This window comes from Phalacrocorax aristotelis, chromosome 7 (genome assembly GCF_949628215.1).
Source record: "Phalacrocorax aristotelis chromosome 7, bGulAri2.1, whole genome shotgun sequence".
Taxonomy (NCBI): Eukaryota; Metazoa; Chordata; class Aves; order Suliformes; family Phalacrocoracidae; genus Phalacrocorax; species Phalacrocorax aristotelis.
The window spans coordinates 22,778,181-22,790,268 of record NC_134282.1 but is presented as its reverse complement, the minus strand read 5'-3'; the positions used below and the strand labels follow the sequence as shown (position 1 = coordinate 22,790,268).

At 38.9% G+C, this 12,088-nt stretch overlaps 1 protein-coding gene across 1 annotated transcript in view; it reads right to left on the bottom strand.

Moving 5' to 3' along the window:
- The window catches only part of SLC25A36 (solute carrier family 25 member 36), a 33,392-nt gene that overhangs the window by 19,351 nt on the left and 1,953 nt on the right, over positions 1-12,088 (bottom strand). Inside the window, exon 2 of the mRNA XM_075099244.1 lies at positions 3,414-3,584. Coding sequence (XP_074955345.1) covers positions 3,414-3,584 — 171 coding nt within the window. The remainder of the gene's footprint in view (positions 1-3,413; positions 3,585-12,088) is intronic.

The following is a 12,088-nucleotide window of genomic DNA, read 5'->3' as shown; positions in this document are numbered from 1 at the left end:
GTGGCAGGGGGCTGTCACCTTCCGTTTTTGTGGGGTTTGCAGAGAAACATAAGGATACGAGCAGTGAATTTAGACCTCAAATGAAGAATTACTAGTACTTAAGTGCTTAGAATACCTTTCCCACATAACTGTGGTTTTTAGAAAGAGTTGAAAACCATTATGAAGCAAGGCATACAGGCACAGTAATAGGATATCTATTAATATTCGGTTTTACAGAAATCAACCTGTCTGACTACCTAGATGCCCATCAGATACGGTATCTTAAGTATGGGAGGACAAGGGAGGACAAACAAGGACTACCTGCATCCCATCACTGGAAATTGCTCTAGTAATTGCTTTAGAACCAGATTTAAGGTTAAGAATTAACTATTTCACTGGATGTTGCAAAACAGAACTCTGTGCTTATTGATTTAGAGACACTGGCCAATACACACAAATAGTTCTCCTATATGTTTCTTCTTCAAAGAGACATGCAGGTTAATGACAAGTCAATTACTCAATAAAGCAAACTACCCTTGTATAAACGGCTATTTTGTTTGGAACTTACTATCAGAACAAACAGGTGAAAGCCATCTATAGCACTGAAGGAGATTCCAAACCTATTCTGATTTCCAGCAGCTGATTCACCAGAGTTCTGCTGATAAATCAAACTGAAAGTTTACATTTGTTTTCAGTAAGCAAAACCAAAATGGTGGTTCTGCACAGTTACCATCACTATTTAGGAATGCTGGAATATGTGTCCAGCAACATCTTAGCTTCATGTCCACAACAGTTAGATATGATTTCACTATGTGGGTAGCATTGTTCCACAGCAATCATTGGACTATTGAACACATACTCAAAAGCACTTTGGAAATACAAGTTACTTAGACATGTCTCATCCTGAAAGCATTTCTAACACTTATGGAATCTTACTATACTCCAGAGCTCAGCATGGGCACAGCATCAGATTACAGCAAATCTGAACCCAATTAACATGATCTGTGTCCACTTAAAACACTACTTAAAAATCACTACCACCACATCATGTGCTACACCTATGTATTATATGCACATATACAAAGCAGCAGGAACCTCAGTTTCTTAAGAGAAATTTAGGAGTGAAGTGTACCAGGTCTATTTCTCTGGGTCTGCAGTGTCCCAAGACTTGAAAAAGCAACAAAGAGTTAGAGAGAGGATGCAGCAGAATTTATAATGGTGGTAGTTACTAACACTCCTGCATTCACAGACACCAGGTGGAAGAGTTCTAGAGCCTACACTGAAAGACAAACTTTTTGCATTAAAGAGCAGATCCCAGAGCCTGCACTGTTTATTGAAAGTAGAAAAAGGCAAATCCATGGTTGGACGAGCAGCACAAATGCTCCATATAGCCTCAGCTGACCTGCTTGTGTCACGTGGAAAAGCCTGATTTGGGAGACAGGTCAGATTTCCATTATCAAGACCTCAGGTTTAAACTCAGCAAGGTCAGTTATGAGAGGCATCTACTATATAAAATACACCAGATACTTATGAATAAGGGAATTCGCTTTTGTTGCCAGAGGACACAGTCACCTGTACCAGTTCTTCTGAATTTGCTTCCTGACAGAGGTGCCTTTGAAGTCACCTCTGTTGATGCTTAAGATACGGAAGTGATTCCACAGCAGTCAGTTAACTGAAATTCTGACATAATTTGCCTGACTCACCTTGCTTTTAGACTGAGTATTTTGGGCCTCGGAGCACTGCACTGAATTTGGTATGAGAAGTGACAACCAGTTGAAAAGAGACAATCAGTCCCTGACACCCACAAGTCAGCAAATATCAAGTGACAGTGAAGGCATGAGTGACAGAGGGATCCAGTTTGATTTCCCCATTAAACAGCGCTAGTCCCTCAAACAAGAATAATTACATCCTGCACCTTCGTATTTTTATTGTCACAGTCCCTTGCCATGTCATTTGGGATTTTTTCATATCTACCATATGATGGACTTCCAGCTACTGTATGGAAGAAAACACAAAGAACAAAAACAGCAGAAGGTACACTTTCTTGTATCACAGATACAAGTCTAAGAAACATGTCTAAGAAGCAGATTTAAAAACAAACAAGCAAGCCCTACCAATGAAGTTCATCCTGAACTATCTCTACCTCAATCTGAGTTTGCTTCTTGGAAAGATGAAGTTGTTTTAGGGATGGGTTTAAAGCATAGCAGGCATCTAGCAGAGAGGTATATGAAACAAACATCTGTTCATCCTGCTATTTGTTCAGATACATTTCCAAACAGAAGATAAATTCATTACCAAGCATTCCGAGAAAAAGCTGAAGGGCTCAACTTTCATCAAAAGCAGCCAGTAAGGCAAGTGTTTTGGATGGAGCTCTCCTTCCTTATCATCTGAGCCCTTCCTTCCCACATAACTGTTCCCAACATGTTCACCCATCAGACCCTTATACATAAAAAGACTCTGAATCAAAACTCTCACAGTGACAACTCTCTTCCATTCAAGGAGCTATTTAGGTACAACCTCAATTTAAGCAAATCCTATCCTCCAACCAGATCAAGCCTAAATCCTACACTGCAACGGCCAGAATGGGCTCTCTACAAACTACTTCTTGCTGATTAATTGGGGATAGAATACAGCTAGTTTGAGTCTCGGCAAATTCTTTCTAATGCAAGAAGCAGTAGCAGGTCCTTTCTGGAACAAAACTCCCTTCGTTCCCAAATACTGAAGGCACCTCCCCTAACTGGCTAGCTTGAGTCCCCCAGAGTGAAGTGAAGTGAACCCTGCCTGTGATCTGTACCAGCAGTTTAACTGCAGCCATACAACTTTACTGCTGGCTACTGGTGGCAAGGAGAGGAAAGGCAGTCCCTGGTCAGTGAAGTGCTAAACAAACAAAATGTCCCAGATCATGGCAAAATCTGGCCTTACCTGTCTGTTACTAGCTCTAAAAAAAAAAAGTGTTACTAGTCCCACATCCACCAGAAGATACCAGAAGGCAGGGAGGCTATGGAGTGGTAAAAACAGATACTAAGAAGCTGAGCTAACTTTCATAGGCTTCTTGCCTCCATATTCAGCAACATCTATGATTTGGACACAGAAGTTTAAAAAGTCTGATACTAACACTTTTTCAGGATTAAAATAGAGTTTTGCAGTTGAGCATTACAGTGGTCGCAGTGAGTTTTGGGGACTTAGTTTGGAGCTGTGAATTGTACAGGGTATGTACGCTCTGGCTAATGTAAGGTACAAACTCAAGCATGAAGGACATTCAGAAAAGTGGAATGTGAAACTTAATTACAGTTAAAAGGCAAAATATGGACAGTCATCTCTTGGTAGAATCGTGACAGACATAAGAGTCTGAATCTTTCATACGGATTTGTCCAACACACCTCTCCTCCTCCCTCCCAAAAACAAACCAAAAATCTACTAATGTGTACACTCACTTCAAACAGTGGAGGGGTCCAGGAGAAACTCTAGTTACTCGATTGACACTAGCACCATTCACAGTATTGAGATGGACTTCAGAGATGTAGAGAGTCACAGAGGAGGACTGCAATCGTGTTTTCACAACTTCCAGTGGACATGTCAGAATTGCACCAACAGTACCTCCACATCTGCAGAAAGAAATAGGATCATCACATTCTTAACTGCAAAGAAACTGAAGGATACCTTCACATTTAACATCACACTCAACATTCAAATTGCAAAAGGTGAAGAAACTGGAACATGCGTGACTATGCTGCAGTTATTTGCCCTTGAAGGCAAACTGTTAAGTCAGTTTGTTAATCCCACAACTTGGAGTGAAAATTTAAACAGACAAATAAAGTTACCCAAAGTAGTGAAGGTGCACAGTCTTCAGTACATGCTGTTCAAATCAGTTCTGGAAAGTAGTTCAGTATCTGAAATGTTTAACTTCTTATGGTAAATTTTAACTGGTGGTTTTTGTTTTTTGTTTTTTTTTTGAATGTTTAGTGTGTTCCTGAGCACAAACAAGGTGCCAAAAATCCTTAAGGGTAGAAAAAAATTGTGCATTATGCACACAGGGCTACATATAAAAACTGGTGTGACAATTTAATAAAATTAAAATACTTAAAGGCATCTTCAAAACCCTATTTGCATTTTGGCCAATGTATCACGAAAGCAATGATTCTCTGTTTCCTGAGTTCTGCCCATTACAGCAAGACAGACTAGATACTGTAGAGTAGAACCTGGGAAGACAAGAGAGTTTAAAGTGGCTAACCAGGTAAAGACTTGAAGATTTTGCTTCAGTCTGCCACTCATTTCTGTGAGCAAGCCAAGGCAAGCCGTGCATGATCTGTGCCAACAGTGGAGTTACTCCCATTCTGCTAAAGCAGAGCACAGCCAAGAACATACTGCCTTTTAGCAGCTCTGCTCAGAGGATTCTTCTAGTGCTTGTTCATAGCCGATTTATTAGTATCTACATTCCCACCTGTTTAACTATGATCGTATACAGCCTCTGAAGGAAAAATATCAAATCCACAAATTCTGATTCCAAAGACAAGCCCAAATTTCTTGGGCTTCCCTTGAACCTTTTCTGAGATCTGTATTCTTAACTTTGCCAAATACCCTTCTTAAAACTATGACCAGGACACTATATGTACCCTTTTAACAAAGGAAAAAATAAGACAAAAAACCAAACAAAACCCCAACAAACCCCACAAAACAAAAAACCAAACCCAGATTTAAATTAGGGTATTAATTAATGCTACTAACAACTCAGTCTGAAATCCACTAACACACAAGTACACTTTACACTAAATTCAAAAGGGCCAACATTCACTGCTATGATGCAATAACTAGAGCTGGTGTTGATTCTGACAAAATACGTATCAGCTATTTTCTTGTAATATGAAAGTCTCAAACACCCCCAAAACCTTTAAAAAGCTGTAAGATTTGTTAAATAGTATTTTTAAAATAATGTCTTCCAAAATGCAAAGGATAGTTCAGTACAAGTTAGGAGTAATAGCTAAGTCTCAAGGTCTCCTATGACCTTTCATAGGAAGGTAGCTTTTCATTTCTTGACTCTCTTCTACTGAAGAGAGTACCAGAAATAATAGCAGTTGTTAGCACAGAACTGCATCCTAAAAAGACTAATCTGTCTGTATGAACTGAACTGACAATACTAAACAGCTGCAAAGTAGGATAATGGTTGATGTTTACTTAATGCTCCATTTAAACCTAGTGACCTAAAGGTATCCCGTTACTAAGCCTAAAGGCATCTTGTGCCACCCCTAACTCCAACATTAGACTGAAGTCTACTCTTCCAAGTCATAACTGAGGAAAGAAATCAGGTTTCTCTGTCAGTCTGCAAAAAAAGTGTCCTCACAGGAAGATGGATGACAGTCTTCCAGTGTGTGCTGTCCACACACAGTAACAGGCTGACATGGCTTTTAGAGCAGCATGCTTAAAAATCTCTGGATGAGCTTACTCTTCTAATAGTAAGCTACAAACAGACTTTTTAAAATGAGACTTGCAGGAAGAGACAGACTAGATGTGCTAATATTTATTTTAGTGAGTGCTGGAAGCTGTAGGAGCCTGTAACATGTTAAAGTTCATGACATGAATACCACACAAGAACCACACATAGGCCAGCCCTCAAAACAACTTGACATGGAGCTTTAGAGCTCAAGCATCTTCAAGACAGATAGCAAGTTACTGTGTTTCCTGCAGTTCAACAGCAGACACTGCTGTATGGTAATGTGCCTGTGCAGGCAATGCATGCAGCTGGCTTTAGTTTATTTCCTTTCTTGCAACCCCTGCTTCTGATCAACTTGAGTCTACTCCCTTTAAGATCTTTCCGCATTTAATTTTGGACAGGTTACATGAGGACTTTTTTTCAAACAGTAATAGCAAGAGAAAGCATGTGGTATGGTTTATATTAATGAGATAAATGCTATGGAAGGGGAAAGAAAGGAGGAAGAAAAAACTTGGTCTGCATTCTTCAACAGGGCTTGGAATTTGGAGCCTTTAATACTACTGGCTCCACAGCTACATCACACTTGAAAAGTTTTCCAAAGTTGAAGATTAACGCCGACCTGGAGCTTGTATCCTGCATGCTCCCCTGCACCACACCCAAATCACCACAAGGGATGCCTGACTGCAACAGCACTTGTCAGACATCCACTGTGGCTGAGCTGGAAATACTGCATTCAGCAATGGATTACTAGGGAAGAGCACAGACATACAGCTACTCAATGCTTGTTCTTTTTACATTTGCCTGCAGCAAGCATTGTTCAGTGATAGCCAGCTGTTTTTACATGCATCATAAGGAAGCAGCAGATCACCTGCCTCCCTTTAAGAACTGTGCACCCCTTACCTGCACTGTATTCTGCCATTCAAGTAATTTCAAGTAACATGCATTCTTGGCAGTTTTACTGTTGTGTTGTTGGGTGGTTTGTTTGGTTCCCCCTCCCCTTAAACAGTTTAGAGATGTCTCAGCTGAACCTGAGAATATTTCATATGTTTTCCACTAGCTATTGATACTTTGGATTAAAATTTTCTTCTGTCCCCTATCTTCAAAGTCTTAAATTACTACTCACAAGTGAAGAAAAGTTTTGTAGTGCTATGTGGTTCTGTACTGCTCACAAACAATCTTTGCAAAATTCCAGTTTCTACTTCTGTCAAATGTACTACATCACACTCACAGCCCTCAAAAAGCCCCATATAATAAAGAAAGCATCTGGAATTGAAGCACTGAAAGAAAAAGTCCCCAAATGTTGAGGAACCAGACCTTGCTCAGTAGTCACAAGATCCACTGAGTTAAATAAAAGCATAAACCAGGAACTACACTGATTTATCTAGGTCACTTGAACTTGAAGATAAACACTGCAAGGCTTGACAAGAATCTGTTTATGAGAAACTGTCAGCAAATATAGCTTGTAGGTAAACAAAGAAGACAGACAATTCAATAGCTACCCACCCTGTACAAATAAGCAATTCTAACAAGCGTGCCAGCTGTTTGTCACCAGCATCAATGACAGTGTATTTTACTTAGAAATATATTTCCGGCCTTGCTTATTTAACACACTACTAGAAATACTGTGAAGGAGACAGCTACTTCTTTGTGCTCCAAGTCCTGGCCAGCCACTAACAGCCAGCCACCAGCTGCAGCTTTGCAAGTGTTCTATAAATCACCAGCAGGCTGCCACCACCACTCCTGCTACCCTCCTCACCAGGTCAAGTTAATGACAAGCTTTTTAGTTTGTAGCTTAACACAAATTAGGGAGTAGCACCGTTTGGAAAAACATTTAAGAGTTAGAAAGTTATTAGATTTCTTGTCCTCAAGAGCACAGGTGGGATTTTGTAAACTAAAGTAATTTCTACTACCTAAAACCCCTCTGGGCTTCAGCATCTCCAGCCATGTACTAGGCCCCAACAACTGGGACTTGTGAGAACACTTACTAATGTGTAACTTTCTCCAGAAATAAATGAGTTTCACCTGGCAGAGCGATTAGGTATACAAAGACACTCCTGCTGACAAACTGGAAGTGAAAAGGGCAAAACCCTGAGACGCTCCTGTGTCTGAATGTTTATAGCAGTTTCTAACGAACATATCTCAGAAGACCACTTGCTCATCTTTCCTATCCTAAATTTGTCATTTGCCTCTAATAAATGTTTACTAAGCCTTTTTTGGCTTTGCCAAGCAAGTGTAAGAAAAACTTGCAAAGCTGATTTTCATCAAAAACACCTGATCATACAAGAGCATGAGAATTCACCTGTAGGTCCCAAGTAATTTGAAGGGCAGAAGAGCACAAATCAGTAAGTAAATCCACAGAAATAAACACACATGTAAAAAAGGAAGATTAAAATCCCACTGCTATTAACACAGTCAAGATAGAGAAATCTGCAGCTTAAACTGTACAAGAAGGCACAAGAGACACTGCAGTCAGTGAAACAGAGGTGTGTAGTTATCTAACCTGCAGGATTATGATAAACTTAAAACAACAGTAAAACTAAGAACAGTTATCTACTTGACATCTCTTGGACAGAAGTATCTAGGAAGATGGCAATGTTCTCAGAAACTGAAGCTGATTCCAGAGAGCACCCATAAAAAGAAAAAACAAACCCCATTTAATTTCATCCCTAAGGTGCATTTAGAAGTCCGTCACCTCACCAGAATAACATAAACCTATCTAGGCTTTAAACCCTGCTAGGAATTCAACACAGATACAAGTATTAACAACCATTTACTCCAGATAATACCTGCAGTATTTGTGAGACACTGCAAGGAAAGAAATATGACCATACTTCAAACACCTAATCCTGTTTGGCATTCAAATCCCAGGTTCTATTTCCAGAGATGGCTGCACAAGAAAACTTTCTATTATTGCAACTTGAGGGTACCTGCTAAGGAATCACTGCCTTTGTCCAGAGTAGTTGAGTATCTTCTACTGTTACCTGACACCCCAGGAAGTAAAAGCAGAGACAGCTCCAGCATGGACCATGGTCTCAACTTCAGCCACTGGCCCATCTATAAATGCTCCAAAGCAGATCAATATTCCTAATGCCAGTGTTGGCTGACTTAGAATTGAAACTGCCAGTGCAAGAATTTTTTTATTCCTTCAGATAATTATGTATTTTAAACAAATAAAAGATGAGGCTAGTCATAGTGCTAGTCTCAGATTCACCTTTCACAGTATTTGTAACCACTGCCTCAAAGACTCAAAGATAACCCTTGACCTTGTTATCTTTAGTCTACATTCATTCATGTATTTCACCAGCTGTTTCTTTCCTGTAAGAAAACGAAAGTTCCATACAAATACTAGCTGCCAAGAAAAACAGCAAGAAAATTGAGCTCAAAACTCTGTCAAAAGCAACAAAACCCAAGCCACTTGCAAACAGAGTTCCTTCTAATCTCTTCACCTCTTATTGCAAGCTGAGGTCCCAAATCTATCAGCAACTTCACAGAGCTGTCTTAGAACACGAGTAACTTTCACATCACCAGATAAAGTTGCAGGATTGGATATTAAGTTTATAGTATCCCTCTTCAGGTATTTAAGGGCTTTAACAAATACAGCTCTCAAACAGAAAGAATGTATCCCATTAATCCTGAATTTTCAGAGTTTTCCTGTTATTAAACTGCTACACTTGTTTATTACACACCTTTCCATCTTCACTGTTAATGTGACAGCTAGGAGTACTGGCAGCCAGAAACTCTTCACCCCCTTATCCACAGATTGTTTCTGTGATGAAACTTGGAAAGTGTAAGTTAAGCTAACATCCTTAAACTAAAAACATTAATCAAACCTGCTATTTGGAATTAACAGTGTAAAAATAAAAATCCCCTGTTGTACTGACATATAGAAACCTACAAGTGAAAACAGGAAAAACACCACAAGGGGAACAAGCATCACTGGATTCCATTATCCAAACCAAACATCAACATGTACAGTGTAGCTTCTATTAGGAACCAGGTAAATAAATATTTACAAGTACACTTGTATTAAATAAAAACAGCTGAAAACACCAGTCATCTAGAAGGAAATACAAAACACACCAGCTTCATAGTTTCTCAAATACTAACAGCAGTTTTCATGCTATTTGGTAACCTCATGGAGCAAAACCCAAGCTACTCAATGTTTTAAACAAACACTACCTTATTCCCTACAGAAGAGTATCTGAACACAAAAATAACAAAGTTTGGACAGGAAGGTACTAACCTTCTCCTATGCCTTACAACAGGAAGGACTCATTCTGAAAAACATCCACGGTTATGCCAGGAATGTATTTTAGGGTAGAGGGGAACCCAAGTGCTTGGTAACTCAGTTATGGCTCAAGTGGCTATTTTCTGAAAGGGAGTAAAAAGCCCCTATCATCACACTACCTGCTACATTATTAACTAATATCTTCCTAAATCAAAAAAACCCCAAGGGTCTTTCACCTTTACTTCATACATTTTAACAGTGTCTGATCTTTCTGAAGAATTCAAACATTTACCTTAAATATATTTTTCCGAGTCTGAACTATTTCAGCCAGTGCAGGGATTTGCCAAGAACCTCTGTCAGACTAAGAGTGATTTAAATTACAGATCAATTTGAGACAGTTCTATAATCAGGGCAAATAAGAGGCTCCTCTCTATTTAATCCTCACACATTAAATTAGAAAACAGCCAACTTTCTGCATGAAACACCAAGACTAAAGAATGAAGATGTAAACCTGAGACTGCCCAACCCTGAACTCAGAAAAGCTGCTGTCCACCTCCTAACCCAAACCAGTCCCCCGTTTTGCTGAGGAAACAAAGCCCAGGCAAGCTCCCATGCCCTGACAGAAGTCTGTACGATAATTACCGTCATAAGCTCTCTGGCAATGAATAATAAATAATGAAAACCTGGAAATTATTTTTGTAGCCAACACCTGAATTTTCATGACATACCAATTAAGACTGCAAGCAGATACATCCAAAACATATTAATCTTCCCTATAAAGCAAAACATTAAGGGCTTTCTACTACTTTTTTGTTGTTGTTTTAAGTAGTCTGGCAACTAGAAAAGCATGTAACTGTGTAACTCACATACTTGAACTAAAATGTTCATCTACAGTCTACACTTCAATCACAACACTTCATAATTTAAGGATGCAGTATGTTTAATTGATTCTTCTTGGTTTGGAATAAAAGCACCCGAGTTTGTACTACCAAATGCTGCCTACAGTGACAACAGTTGCTATTTAACTAGGAGATGGAAAGACAGAAGATATGCAAAAAATCTACAGTTTGATTCCTGAAACAGAAGGGGAAAAAAAAAAGTTAAGTTTCGCCTGAAGGACAAAATACTATTAGCAAAAGGAGCTGTGGTAACTACATGGTTTGCAGAAACAGAACCTGACAAATAGGGGCATCATGACAAAATATGAGCCAAGTACATGGTTTCACATGTGTCACAGCATGACAACTCCAGGTACACTGTCGATCCATTCAGGTATTCTCCCTGCAATTGCTCTTCAGTATAAAGTGCACAATGGCAGTTTTGAATATAGCCTAGAAAACTATACTTAAGTGTCTTTAGGTGACAGCAAAGTTACTGCATGGAACCAGTTGCTTACAAATCCTACGAGTTAAAACTGCTTTTCTTTAAGGATTGTGTTCTTAAGTCAGTAACTTTTTTTAATTAAAAAGGGATTCCTTATTTTTCTACCTTATCTCATTGCCTGTAAATATGATGCTCTTCTCATGCCATGTATTTTCTACTTCAGAATGTGATTGCTGTTATTTTTACATATAGAACTTCAGACAACATCCTATTTAAAAAAGTCAAGAAGATCCAAGTAATACCCAAGGCGGTGAGGGCTGCACATACATGAAGTAGTACTTTGTTGATGTACTGGCTAATGAATGAACCACTCCAACAACATCATTTAGATTAGCTTCCTTTCCTAGAAAAAAAAATACACCACTTCAGTTCAATGATGGTGCTAGAAACTACGTTAAAGCCATTCCAAAATGAGTACTAATTTATTTTTAGACTTAGAATTAGTATTTCTATCACAAAATATTTGTTGTATTTACAATTAACATGCAATTATGAAACAGAGATGGGATTCTTAAAAATTAAACTACTTGAGTAAAAATTACTTCAGAAAAACAAAGCAAGTAGCAACTGCTGAGTAATTCCCTCACCACACCTGCCCCAGTGGCCAGCACTGCTAAAAAAAAAAATCTATCAAACCTGTTGGAAAGGGATAAGGATACAGAGATAGGAAGAAAGGAATAACAGGAAAAAATTATTAGAAATACAAAACTAACTCCCAAAATAAACTCAAATGGCCCAGAGTACTGCAGTTTGACAGTTTTGAATTGGTCATGAAACAAGTTAGGCAGCTACAAAAACAAATCCCAGGATGGCCCCACCTACATTACTAAAACAGCAGTGTCATCAGTTAGTTTCATTACAGAAAGCAGGAATTGAAGACTCAACTTAAACATTACAGAAAAAGGCCAGCAGATTGAGATAATCATGCTATTTCCATACAGTCACCAGTGAAACCTAAAGGAAAACAAAGCTTCCTTTAGGTTTCACTGAAGACTAAAGATCACTCAGGCAATCTGTAGCCCACCATGCTCATAAAGAAGTCATGAGATGACCCTGAATAACTTTTCAAC